Below are 14,840 nucleotides of genomic sequence, written 5' to 3'. Positions count from 1 at the left end.
CCAGCCTAACCATGCAGAATAACATCACGCTAATTCTCCTTTCAGCTGTGCCTTGACATTATGAAGCAATCTGTGAGTATGTTTTCCAAAGTTTTACTCACACAACCTACCAAGCACAAATGGATTAAACACCCAACTATTTTGAGGATATCTGCTCGTTCCTGTTCCAAGTCTCAGAAAAGACTTAGACAATAAATGCGCATGGACTTGACTTAGCAAAGTTAATTACAGAAAAAATACAAATACTTAAATTCAAGTATTTTCATAATGATGGTTCCCAAATATTCAAAATAAGGAAAACCAAAACTACCTCATTGTGCAAGGCTGATTAAACAAGGGAAAAAATTGGACCCAGTAATTGTTAAATTAGATCAGATTTTCTGCTTTGTAAGAAGCAGAACAAAACTAAGAAGTTGTGACATTGCTTTTAGAATACTCAAGGATCACAAGGTTATATAACATTTAAAAACTGTCAAGTGAAAAACTTCCCATATTAACAATTAAACTTCTTTACTTGGATAAACCAAGTACAGTATTTCACTGATGATTATTGTGAAACACTCTTCCCTCAGTGGCAACTTTATCTCATATACTCAGGAATACTGATGATATTTTCATGATTTGCCTTATTATTTTGATTTTGGTTCTACACAGAGTAAGGATACTGTAACTACTGACACACCCCTGAGAGACACACAGCTGTGTATGTTATATATCACACCCTCATTACAGAAAAAAAGGTGGCAAGAAAAGACATGAAGAAAGGAAAGGCTTAACTCCTCAGAGCACTGAGATACCCAAGCATGGAAATCAGGGAGCAGAAAAGACCAACCATTGAGGCAGGTGAATGGATAGGATAGGACGGGAACACAGGATTTAATGTTGATTATAAAGGAAATCCTCACAGCAAACTAAACTCCATTTACGTTAGCATTTAGGACCACTCAAGCAGAAGGCTGTACAACTTGAACAAAGATTTTAAATTAGATTTCGATTCAGACACTGAATTACTTTGTCCAAATAACTCATTTATTACGATCAAAGATATACTGTAAAGTAAAACTGTCCTAACCCAGAGGGGAGAGCTCCGGAAAGGAGGGATGCTTCTAATCCCAGCGTAAAACGTGGCCAGTCAACTGTGATTGTCCTGATTCATTCTCCTAGAAAGACTATGGAGTGATGAATAGGAAGGGATTAGGAAGTCATACTGTAAATACTAAACATGAAAGTGTGTGTGTGTGTATTCTTCAGTAGTTAGCTATTCCTGCTCTTAGAGAATTCAGAACACAATAGGCAAAATATCAAACTCTAAAAATTCTTTAGTAGTCCATGCTCAAAAAAAAATAATTTAAGAACCTAATATATTAACTTAGTACCATCATTTGGTTATATTCTTTCCCACTTTATACTACAGGCTGCTTTAGGCAAATCAGCACTGCAATGTCTACAGAATATAATGGTTGGAAGGGACAGAGAATGGTCCTCTTCATCTGTGTTTAAAGCCGTTCTCTGCCATCTTTGCTGGAAGATATGTAAACCCTTAATCACGCAGAGGAGCATCCCAAAAATCAAATGCATACTATTCTGGGACAAAGGGACCTTAATTTCTTCTGGTGACACTACTCCATACTGAACAGCTTTCTTATCCCTTGGATAAGTGAAATCACAGACTTAAAAACCATTCATATGCTTGTGCCTTGCAACAGTCCCAACGACTGCATAAATATTACGCAGAGACCCAGCCTAGAAGTCTGTCTAGCCTGGTGGATTCAAAATTCACTCTCGAATCCAGGAAACTATTGATTTAAGCTGAAAAATCACTCCTTCCTTGTTCTGGTGAAGATCCCTGAGCTGGCTAACGCAGTCACTAATGTCTGTTCCAGACACAGCTCAGACAAAACCCCCAGGGGCAGAAAACGCCTGGTGACCAAAGGGCTGGAAACTGTGAAGTCTTACAACCCAGAGAGCAATGAAAAGCCTTGTGAGGAAGACTGATGTAAGCAACCTCAAAAATGGCACACGCCCTTGCTTTTCCTGCCTCTTCAATCATAGGGAAGTTTGTATTTGTCTTGTGCGACAGTGAATGCACCAACAAAGCTCATTAGCTTTATCTTGCCAGGAAAACTACACGTTTAATTTATAATGAAGGCAAGAGGCCCCACAGTTGGCTGTTTTCCCAGATCCCTTCAAGAAACCAGAATCTGTCAGTCCCCCTACCTACGAGTAATGTTCCATCTTGCCAATCAGGAGGTTATCTCAAGGCACAAGAAGGACATAGTATTAAGATGACTGCTCCTCTTTTAGGGATACTAAAAAAAGAATGTTCCTTCCGTACATGACAGATCTGCTGGGTTGTGGTTTCAGTTTTCTGGAATGCTGGAGTACAGATAATACCAGAAACTACCAATGGAGTTTTCTTGTAACTTTGCTATTGCTATCAATCTTCTGTGACACTATTACAGCAGTGTGCATCAGTTTAAAACCCCACATTTTCTGGCTACAAAAGCTGAGCTACAGAACTAACATCATTAACCTCACAGTCCTGTTTTCTTTCTTTCTTTGAGCCTACTGATCTACAAGGAGAAGTAGATATCCATTACTTCAGAAAAGAGACAATCAAGCACTTTAGTTACTAAAGTCAACAGGCAAGATTCTTTAAAAGCATCAATATAAATGGAGAGAATGTTCCTTACATTAGTAGATCTCAAAATAACAAATCGACTTGCTATCGTTCACACACATCAGAGCAACTTTTGACTTTTTCAAAGAATATTACCGTAGATCTGGGAATACAGGTACATATGTTACATATAATCCAGATGTTTTTATTTTTATTGTGGTATCACAAAATGCTCCAAGCAAGAAAAGGGATAATATAAAAATAAAGTAGCACATTCTCCACTTACAAATTTTGAATTATAACAAAGGCAGGCATAAAAACTTATTTTGAATCCAGTAGGTTCCTCTGCCATAGCTGCTGCAGTAGTAGTCATAACTATGCACTAAAATTTACTGTAATAGCATAAAATTTGTTATATGTAAAATCAATTTTTCAAATTTAACTTACGCCCTCTCCACTAGTTTAGGTGTCCCACGCAATTTTCTAAACAATCTCTGAGTGCATGTTCAGCATCTATCAGTAAATTCACTCACAGATTCCACTGCTCTGAAATGTAATAAAAAGTTGTTCTTATGCAAGCCTATTCAAAAGCTGTCTGGACATGGCCCCAGGCAACTGACTCTGTATAGCCCTGCTTGAGCAGGCGGGGTTGACAAGATGACCTCCAGAGGTCTTTTTCAACCTCAAACCATTCTATGATTCTGTGCAGACTATTTGCCATAAAACCATACATGCACTGAACAAAGAACTCAGGAACAGAAAGTCTCAGGCTTCCTCTGTTGATGTTCAGTGCAGAAACATCTTACAGTGTTCTTCAGCAGTACAAGTCTGTGCTTAGGACTACTGCACTAAGCCTCTGACTTCTGGTTTAATGACAAAACACAATTAAAACTCTTCATAATACTGTCAAGAACGCTCAGAGGGCGATTTGTTGTTTTCAATAACTAAGCATGAAGTATTCAACGGACAAAAGGGAATTTCACCAATTAATACAAGTGATCATGTACTGCATTCGAACCTAAATACCTGTTGCTATAGGCTATGAACTCACTGGTGAGGGCCGCATCAGTGCCCAACTTAACGCCATGAAATTCATGTTCCTTTGGAAAGTAAAAGCTCTTACAATGAGAATGCTGGAGTACACTTCAAGCTACAAGTTATCTGCCGTGACTGATCTGGATTAGGCAAGAAGATCGAAAGTATATTCCTCTTGTCAGTCCTTGGGAGAACACACTGTCACCTCTACCAGCATCCACAAATTGTGTACTGTCTGCCATTGAAAATACTGTTTCAACCTAAGTTTGTGGACATTTTAGGATTCCAGAAAAATGTATGTTATTATATGGCTCGGAAAGAATCAACAATATCAAATCTCACAAGCTAAAGCCTCCCCTCAGATGGAAGGGACCTTGCTGGCACTGAACCCAAAGTTGCTGTCATAAACTCCAAGATCTGTACAGTTATAAGCCATCTTCAAAACTAAACTAGTAAAGAGCGGAAAAGTGGCACGAAGAAACTGGGTTATTCCCCTGCTCTAATATTATCTTATTAGCTGTACATCCATAGAAGCAAAAAAAAAAAAAAAAAAAAAAGACACACCACGTCACCTGAGTTGGACCACAATTACTCTAAAAGGTCTCAATGGATTCTCAGAGAAGTGGAAAGTCAAAATTGAGGGGTAAAGGACCTTACTTTTGAAGTGGTCATGGCTCACCGTAAAACAAAGTAAATTCTGTGTTGTGTCTTCATTTTCGACATGGAAATTAAACAACTAATCTCCTACCTGAATGGCAGAAATTAAAAAAATCTCACAGGATAATTATGCTGGATTTGAACTCAGCCTCTCCAGTCTTCTTTGGCACTTTCATTGCTATCACAAGATTTTAGTGAGTAGTATTTTGATAGAGATGAGGGTTTAAAAGGCCATCTAATTTTTCCTATTATTCCTCTAACTGAAGATAATACTACTACCTGAAAATCTCATCCCACATGGTAAGCAATTATGAGAGTATACTGGTGAAAACAGAAGTGACCGTAGCATCTTGGAGAGACAGGGTAACAAATTAAAACAGCTTCTCGAAATTTCCAGAAGCCACAAATTTCAATCTTGTTATGTTCAGTGGTTGTCAGCAAGCCTGTAACAGAAAGGTCTGAATGAAAGAAAAAGCAGCAGCAGCAGAGGTCTGATATCCCTTCAGGACACAGAGGTACAAGTCTATCATGACCCTACAGGACACATCTTTGAGGTCATGTCTGTCAGATTTAATAAAGAAGTTGGCACAAGCCTGTGGGGATGTTTGGTCTTTTTTGTGGTGTTTGAAGTCTCTGAACGGAGTTTGGAACCAGCTCAGTGGCACGCCTTGAGACCTGGAGTGAAAGGAGCAGAAACATGGCTTTTTCTGACAGAGAGATACTTACAGAAATACTCTTGTATTTGCACTGATAAGCCACAGAGTTCCTGAAGAAAAGTACCTATTTCATCAGCTCTACCTGAGCAGAAAGTCCAGCATATCTTCCTTCTACCTCCCTGCAGAAGCTCTGATGAGCAGACTATTATGATCCTCTGTAGTGCTCCTCCTTAAATGTTCATGATTCAAGCATGTAACAAGCAGAGAATAAGCTTTCCCACAGGTATGTTACAGAGAAAAAGAATCATCCCGTCTGAAACAGGAGGCCACATGCACACCCACAGACCACCTTAGTTGGGACAGTCTTACTTTGTTCTTTGCTGTGTAGTTTGCACAACCAGAGACTTGGACACACATTGCAGGTCTGAATGAGCCACTGCCCACAGTGTGTGCACTATAGGACTTAAAAGCACTAAATGTCATCATAGAGAGTCTCAAAGGGATATCTCAAAGTCCATCCTGCATTTCATTAATTCTTAGAAAACCATATATTCTTTCATCTGGTAGTCAAGTTCAAGGTCACACCCGGGAGGATGAAACTATCATAAACTGAATTACATGTTTGAAAATGCATTTCCTTGTCTTCAAGCTTGGAGCAGAAGAGCTGCCTCAGGAGGTAAATCTACTTCACAGATGAGGAAATAGGGAATAGAAAGAAAACAATCTTTAAAGTACAAACACCAAACTTCAAAAATTATGAATACTAAACCAACACTGCTATTGTAGTAACTATGATCACTATTAAATTCAAAGAACTGAGTTATAAATTTTATTTGCAGCCCCTCTCTCCTGCCACACAGTACTTCTTATCAATAAGCATTAGATATTTATTTTGATTTCTAAGCTTTTTGAAAAGCAGAGGACATTTATTTCCTGTGGAGAAACGCAATGCCTCTTATCCAAAAGTGCAGGAGCATTTGGGATCTTCCCAAATTCTAGCTAAACAAGTCAGCACAGCCACCAAAGAAAAAATAAATCTGTGTTCTTCCTTTATCGCAGGTCAATTATCACATAGCACATGGGGAGCTGCCAAAAACACTGCTATGTTCAGAAACTAAAACTTGCATTTTATTTGCCTGCAGCTGCATTGCACAAAGAAGGGAGTGTTAACCCCCCTCCCCAAGACAAAACATGACCTACCCCAGAAGCACAGGGTGATTGATTCACTGCTTGCTTTTTTTTTTCTTTCAGGGTACTGTTACTTATCTTTTGTCCCAAATGCTATTTCTATAAAATGCTTTGATTGCAATGTATTGATTTTTTTCCTCATTCCTCTTCATCCTTGTCTACCAGCACAGATAGACAGATGTGGCAAAGAGAGTAAAAAAGCACCATTTAAGGGTTTTCAGGTTCACATTCCAAATTTGCCCAGCATGGTCTCTGTTTTATTATCAGAGACACTCTCCCCTTGCCTTGAGTCCTAACAACTTAAAATGAGATTTTATGCAAGATTTATTTTCAATGAAATGAGAAAAAAAATTAATCCTGAAGCTCCGTGAAACTGAGTTTTTGCATTAAATTTTCAGACATAAAGCCAAAGTCTCCAAATTTCTAGCATTTGCCCTACTTCTATTGTATAAAATAAAGGTGCTATCAAGCAGCATCACTGTATGAGCTTAGAACTGGAAAGATTCCAGAATTTAAAATGGGAAGCATGTGGTTTCCTCAGCAACCTGGAAAATGTATTTTGGTGCCTACTGGGTATCAGTAATGATGCCAATTGTAATGTTAATTTTTCAGATCTTTGTTGTTCATAATCTTCTTCTGTGTCTTTTAACTGTTCTCTAATCAGCCAGTAAACTGTCATGACTTTCTTCATCTTGATTTTTGAATGACCTGAAAGTATACTTTCTAGTTCACCACATTTAATCAATACAATGAAAATAATGGTTCATAAAACAAACCACGAAGTGGTCTCTGTCAGTGAATCCAAACAGAGACCCAACAGTAAAGGGTCTCTGCAAATTTTAAAACATTTGTGTTTCAACAACAGAAATTGTAGCAATTTAGGATAGCACTTAGGATAGTTTTGGGCACCACATCAAAAAATTCCTTGTCAGTATCATCAGAATAGGTGATTACATATCTAAAAGAGTCACAGAAAATAAAAAAATATATGAGGTTCAAATACCCAATTGACTATGGCTACATCACTAAAACAGCCAACCTCTCTGGATTTCAAAAGAAGTAAACAGCTTCTGAATGGGTAAGTTTTGCAAGTATATGATTTTTTAATAAATTATTTTCTTTTCAAATCTTTACCATTTTAGCTTTTGCTAGAAATTTTCTTTTTACTTAGCATTAAAAAATATTAGTGTGCAAAATTTAGTTGATTAGAATCGAACTTCAAAAACATCCTCCAATCTGAGTACCCGCTGAGGGAAGAGTATGTGGTAAAAACTGATTGAATAGTATCTACTAATCCAATTCTTAATTTTTATAAATTCTTCCAACATGCCAACTCCTGTCCCCTGTTCCTTCTCATAACTGCTGATTCCAAACAGCCATAAAGAAATATTACTTAACACTATAAAAAAAAAGCTTTTTTTGCACCACAAGCCTTCCATAGTCCTTCACTGTATTCAGTTAAAATGCCTGAGTACCATTTAAATCATGTGGATTAACTTAAAACAAACATTTACTATCAGATAACTAAGACAGTAAAAAACCCTCAAACTATCTATGATGTCTGTGACCTCTGAAGATACTTTAAACTGTACCTTCAGTTCTTCAACTGGAATATACAGGTTAAAACCTGATCTGTCTGAACATACCAGTTTATAATCACGGAGGAATAAAAACTATCATGCATGGAGGTAAAAGTTTAAAGACTGCATATTTTTTTAATGACAATAAAATTCTGAACTGTCCTGGAAGGTCTGAAAGACAGCACTTGGATAAAGCAGTAAACAAGCTGTGGACTTTAATAAGAAAATGCACTCTAGAAATGCAAAGAAAGAAAAAGTAAATCACTGTTTACAAGCATTAAGAGAAAAAAATTTACATCAGAGGAACTACAGGCTTCTATAGTTGCAGACAAGGGGAAGAATTAGCTATCTGTGAAGTCAAAAAATGGCAGGCATATATACCAGATAAAAATGAGACTTCATCATTTTTCCCTAGCACGTGAAACATTTTATGCAAGTTCTCATAGCTTCCACAATAATATGTATCAAAAAATCAGATCAGTCCTTCCTTAGGTGTTGCCTCGAGCTCTGCTTTTCTGTGGAAAAATGCTGAAGAGAACAAAAAAATCGCAAAGCTCTGCTTATTTAAGTAAAAAGAAATTCCACATTGCACCACAAACCTCCAGAATTGTCAGCTGGATTCTTCACTAGGTTTGTTAGTCATAGAAACTGAAAAATTAATCTTTGAATTTACAACCCTCACAATTTAACTGTTCATGTCAAAGGAAATGCTTCCAGCAACTTCGAGGTTAAAGTCCATTCAAATCTCTGTGATTCTAGTTAGCAGCAGGAAATACATATTTTTTTACAGACAGGTTTTATGGGTTTTATATAGAACAGGTTGCCCAGAGAAGCTGTGGATGTCCCATCCCTGGAAGTGTTCAATGCCAAGTTGGGTGGGGCTTTGAGCAACCTCCTCTAGTGGAAGGTTCCCCACCCACAGCAGCAGGATTGGAACTAGATGATCTCTAAAGTCCCTTCTAACACAAAGCATTCTATGATGGTTTGATTCTATGGTTTTGGGTGAGGGTTTTTTTGTTTAAGAAGCACAGAGAAAGATTTACAAAACACCACAAATTGCAATTTATTATGGCAGTGTTATCCTCAGCTGAGCTGTCTAGGAGACCAAGACCTGAAAGCCTTTACATCTAGAAGCCTGGGTCCTTACTTTTCAACCTGAAGAGACCAGGTACTTATACCTGGAAGCAGCAACAAACAAACCTCAAAAAACAGGCCAGATGCAAGAAGATACAAGACGAAACTGTCTTAATATGGATTACAGTGGTCTCAAAAAAACCAGTATTAAAAAACGGGTAAAAAGAGAATCTTTAGCACTGCCTATAAATGATCTAATGAAAGGTCATTCTCAAGTGTCAAGTAAAGCGAGTAAGAAAACGTGTGAAAAAACAGTGTAAGAGTAAATGGAAGTAAAACACCCTCACTGACATTTAACATTTACGCAAATGTTAGATTCCTCACTTCCTGGTTAAACATTCAGCTGGGATCTCAATCTATGGTTGGCGTGTGCATGGCCAATTTTGAAAACAAAGAGAAAGCACAGCACAAAAATCAGAAATCTTAAAGTGTTTCTAAAAAGCTGAACAGTCAAAAAAATGAGCCCATGAAGACTGGGAATTAGGGCTCTGCTCTAGAATTATTAATGACTTATTTATGGCTTAAGTCCATGCCTGGACTTTCATTCCCACACGACGTTTGCTGTAACAGACCTGAACAAGACCTAAACCCTCATGATTCATGGTTATGTACAAGAAGAAAAGGCATTGGTCAGGCGTCAGAAATTAATCGATATTCTGAACTATTAATATCATGAGAATTCCACAGAATTGTTTAAAGGTCTAGGGAAAAAAAAAACCAAACAAAAACCACTCATATTTACAGCCTAATACATTTAATAAAAGCTCTAAAAGCAGCTTCTCTAAAGATAGAGAGAAAAAAATATTCTTTAAAATTTATTGTGATACATGCATTTCTCTCTTTTTACCACGTGTGGCAGAAAATTGGGATGTATTGTGTGCAATTTGCCAACAGTCATCCATAACGATGTTCACTGCCCCAGGACTCAATGCCCTTTGGGAAACCTCTCTAATTCCTCTGACAGGGTCTACTTCTCCTTACCCAGACCTCCCCCATTTCACTGATAAGGTCTCCATTTTCTTAGCCAGAAAGATATGAAGGATAGTCTGAACCCTGATTATCCTATTTGAGCAGTTCCCATGAAATATTAAGTATGATAATACAACATTTCTAATGAAAGTTATACAAAGTTCTTCCTGAACTTTCCTCAGTAAGTTACAGAGAAATCACCCTAATTACTTCTACTGATACATCTCCTCACTCATTTAGTCACATACTGAAGTTATAGTCAGCCAGTGCTCTGTGCTTCAAACCAGTGTAGTTTTGGTAAGGTGGTGGGTGTGAAAAGATTGATTTTTCAGATGATTTGCCCTCACACAGATACATCAGTCATTGTTAATAGCCCAATGGAAGCAGAAGCAGCACACAAAACCACTGAAAGGCAACAACTTCTGCTTTGAATTCTTTCTAATTTTTTATCAAAATTTCAAACTGAAATTCATCATTTGCCAGATTCCCATTACACGAATGGACTCAATATCCAAAATGTAAATTCTAGTACAGACTTTTTGACAGACTTGGAAATCGAGATGCATCAGAGATGTGTATCTGACGTAGATCTCTACATTCTTACCTTCTTCTGAAGAACATTAACTTTGCGTTCCTTCACCTCTAACATGTCCTTGAGGTCATGGATCTCCCCTGCTTGAGTCCCCTTCTCCTCTGCCATCTCCTGAATCTGCTTTGTCTTCTTATTTAGCATAGTCTCCTTCTCTTCCAGACGTAATCGTAATGCATCCACCTAGATTTGGAAATGCAGAAACAGGGTTTGTTTAGCACTGAAGGAGAGAAATTTTAGAAAAGTAAAACTACACTTCCACAGGGGAAGTATTACAAACAGATTCAGAAATCTAACACCCCTTTAAGGATTCAACATATATAAGATTGTGATAAAACAGTTATCACAAGTGGCAGGAGACCAAACAGTAAAAATAAACAACTGTTTTATTTCCAAACTATATGAGACTAATGCTCCTTCTTGGAAAATCTCAAATTGTACTTTTCACATATCTCACCCTTGTAACATACAAGCCTGGAATTTTTTTTCCTCAAAGTAGAAGCCAACACAACGTGTTGTTGAGAAGTTCTCTCCTACATAGGGAAACTGAGCCCTTTATTTGAAACATTACTAATAGTCAGAGATTTAAATATTGACTCTTAGTAACAAATAGTCACTTTATATTCTAGGTTTTAATCAGAATACTAGCTGAGCCTGGAGGTAACGAAAGCAGAGTTCTTTGCAGCAACTACAGATCAAAACATGGGAAGAGGTTACCTTAGGATGGCTAAGAATATTTTGGCTTAAAATGCAACATAATAGTTTATATGTAACATGCCTTTTCCACAGGATGCAGTCTTATATTAGAGATAAAATGGAACAAATGACACAGTACAGGATATTGTGGGTGCAATTTGGACACGTAAATACATTTAGAGCTTCCATGGCCTCAGTAAATTTAGAAACACACTGGGAATTCTACAGTATCCTCAAACTTCAAAACTGCATGTTCAACAGCTTTTGGTTTTCCTTCTTTATTTCTCTTACACAAACGAAACACCTCACAAGACAAAGGAAATGGGAGAAGGAATCAGAGCTATCTGAATATAAATTTGATGAGAAGAATAAGGTCACCACAGAGCACAGACTAATCTCAAAGACCACTGTGGAATACGAAATCCAACACCACCAACCTGCTCAAGACACCAAAAGAAACCCACTGACCCCTATCCACTCAACATTCAGACAGAGCTCAAATCTGCCAGCTTGGCTGCTAATCTTATTTGGCAGTATCAGATTTGGTTCCTGTTAGCTGAATCCATTACAGGACATCAGTCACACAGAGTAAACACGGTGATCAATGAATTTCTTGGTCCTTCTGCACAGCATGGACTAGCAGAGACATGAAGTGAAAAGATGACTTTGACAACTCCAGCTAAGGAAAGAAATTAGGAAGTCACTATGCCTATGGTATTTTGAGCAACATTTAGTTTTAATGTGTTATTCTAATTCCATTTTATTTTGATTTGTTAATGGAAAAGTTCCCTCTAAGGTTCTGCATTTACAGTATGTTACACCCACAGAATCCTTTGCTCTTTTGTCTGACTCCTTTCACACAGAGAAAAGGACTGCCCTGCTCTCCCCATCAGCGCTGCAATCCTGCTGCCACCTCTACGTCTGGAGCCTTCTCACTTACATATATGTTATTAAAATCACATTTCTGACCTTTCACCCAGCAAGTGGTGCATGGAGTATAATCTGCAGGGATATTAGACTACCAGGTATACCCAAATATGATTTATAGGACAGCTAGTGTTAGCAATGAAAAGTTTAGCAGGTGGATCAGGCTTTGTCTTCTTTCTAAAAACACGCAATTTTATAGATTGATTACGTTATGTTCTTCTCTGGACATCTCCGATATTAAAGCTAAGAGTCACTTTTACTGATTCTTGAAGGGAAACTGAAAATCTCCCTCAAAGGAAAATCCACATACTCTCTACAGTTGTGTTGTACAGTATAATGTGAAAAGAGAACATCTGCAAATAGAAATTTATCCACAGAATGCTTTCCATTTTCTGATTGATTATTCTCTTTGAACTCTATATTAGCTTATGGTTTGGGGTAAATTACATTCCTGGTTTTATCTGTGTGAGGTCCTTGCCTAGGAAACCATAGAAAACACTTTCAAGAGTATTTTCAAAGGCTGGCAGGAACCACAATCATCACCTTAGCACCATTCCTGGCAGAACACTGCACTTGTTTATTCATGTCAGCTCAGTTTATGTATGGCATCCTCCCACAGTGACAAGAATTGAGGTCTGTGGGAGTCAGGTGATGCCAGCTTCAACAGAGCCAGCTTAAGATCTTCTCTGTACATGGAAACGACCAGGTAAACAGCTACTGAGGTGTGACGCCCCTTGTCCTGACTTCTGTGTCTTGGGTGGTGTTGTCTTAACCCTGGGTTAACCTAACTGCTTCCACAGTAATAGACTGTCATGTCTTTAATTATGCATGGCAAGCAAAATCTTACAGTACAGCTCAGGCAACTGCTAGTCCTTCGTGTAACAATGGGCTTGTTAACTTGACCTGCACACATCATCCAACTGCCCATGAAACTTTAGCAAAATAAGCACATTGGTTGCCACCTTAACACGACAGCCTTCCTAGGTACAGGTGCTTCTCTTCAGCTGGGTACCACACACTAGACTTGAATTCCTTCACTGTAAGAACAATATAAGAAAAGCTGTGTTGGGAACCATTGATCTGTCTTCACAGGATTTTCTAGCAGCAGCAAATAATACTCTCTGACTCCATTCTTAATACGTGTAGCCATACATTAAACATGTAGAAGTCCAAATTTCTGAGAAAAACTAGTACATTAGTAGCTTTAATGACTACCAGAACACAATAAATAATATTTACTATAAATTTAATCTTAAACCTCTTTTAGAATCTTGATTCTGTAGTTACAGTCTCGGCTTTCAGAATATTCCCAAACTATAGGGAAATCACTTAAATTTTCAGAAGTCCACAGTGAGTTTCAGAACTGAGTCAGGAGTTTGAGTCAACAGGACTTAGGCTGCACACTTTTTTTTCCCTGAATTTTAACATCATCCCCACTGTACAGCAACAATCAGGTTATGACGCTGCTGATTCTCACTTGGGGAAAAAATCCCAGTGTGTTGTCTTTTCCTGCTTGATTCCTTCTCATCTACCTGTCACCTGTTCAAACCATGGTTGAACTATCAGTTTAGACAGTGAACCAAACCATACTTAATTCAGAGGTTTCAAATGGCACAATCTCCCCTACGCTCTATCCAAGCCCAAATTTCTCTGTAACAGCAAAATTCAAAATTCTAATTCTCTGTTGGTATGACTACAGACAGCAAAGGCAGAAAAAGGAACAGATGGAATACCAATCCTGAAATGCATGTTTAGAGCTTCCAAGGGTTTCTAACAGAAGCCAGCCACTTTTTAGAGCAGAGGTTAAGTAATTCTATGTCAGCACTCAGAATTCAAAGATAATTGAGAAACGCACAGAGACATGAAATTATATTTGGTATGTGTGTGAGAGTTGCTTTTCACCTACAGGAGCTATTCTTATGTGAATTCTCCAAATATGAATATATTTTAAAAAGGATCAGTTCTGTGACATTCCATTACAAACTTGCAAACATATCATGTAAATACAAAAAAAGAGTTAAGCCTTTTTACTGATAGTATAGTCTGTAATTAAGACTTTAAAGCTACGTTTATTGACTGATTTTGAATGCAGTGGTAGTTCACAGGACTTAATTTAATTCTCTATTTTTGACATTGATCTTTCTTATTAATTATGTTAGAGTTGACTCTTTACCTCCTTACCCAGACTGCAGCAATATCAAGTATGGTCTGTAGAGGAGAGTGAATTCTTTATGAACACACAGCTCCAGTTACACCTGGACAACTTAGCAGGATTACATGACCATGCCATGGAGCAGAGGTGAACACACCTGGCTTTGTGCAGAGCTTGTTTGGTTCTTGCTGGGGTTATAAACTCAATGCAGGACAGATATACTGATTCTAGGGCCTGCTCAGGTCAGAAATCAGTTCAAATGCTCTTCCACAACCTTTGGCACAAGATATTAAATACCTAAACACAGCAAACTCAGTTCTGTGAGCTGACCTTCATGTTTGCAGGTGTCAGTACAGGTCTTCATGTAGCTGCTGCTAATAAGTCTTGTTAGAGACACTCAGCTCCCATTTGCACATTCCTCACTAAATGTAATCCACTCCCTAACTGTCTCTGCTTTGGGAGACTCTGCTATAGTTTCAAAACACCACTATAAGCCCTAATAAAGAAAGATCCTTAAAAAAAAATTACGTTCTATTGAGATATTCAGAGCAAATAAAAACTTACAGAGGACTAGATTCATTTTTCTACTGAATATTCATCTGAATTTACCATAGGAACAGACCAATTCCAGAACCAT

The 14,840-nt window shown here is 37.9% G+C and overlaps 1 protein-coding gene across 14 annotated transcripts in view; it reads right to left on the bottom strand.

Moving 5' to 3' along the window:
* ERC1 (ELKS/RAB6-interacting/CAST family member 1) overlaps positions 1-14,840 on the bottom strand; it is a 289,340-nt gene that overhangs the window by 188,855 nt on the left and 85,645 nt on the right. For all 14 annotated transcript variants that reach the window (XR_004357059.1, XR_004357060.1, XR_004357061.1 and 11 more), the window contains one exon: positions 10,444-10,611. Coding sequence is in view for 11 of the 14 variants with exons in the window: in XM_032687654.1 (XP_032543545.1) it covers positions 10,444-10,611 (168 nt within the window). In the remaining 3 variants the exon portion in view is untranslated. The remainder of the gene's footprint in view (positions 1-10,443; positions 10,612-14,840) is intronic.

The sequence above is a fragment of the Chiroxiphia lanceolata genome, chromosome 5, assembly GCF_009829145.1.
Source record: "Chiroxiphia lanceolata isolate bChiLan1 chromosome 5, bChiLan1.pri, whole genome shotgun sequence".
NCBI lineage: Eukaryota > Metazoa > Chordata > Aves > Passeriformes > Pipridae > Chiroxiphia > Chiroxiphia lanceolata.
The sequence above is the reverse complement of the archived record's forward strand: the minus strand, read 5'-3'. Positions and strand labels throughout refer to the sequence as shown.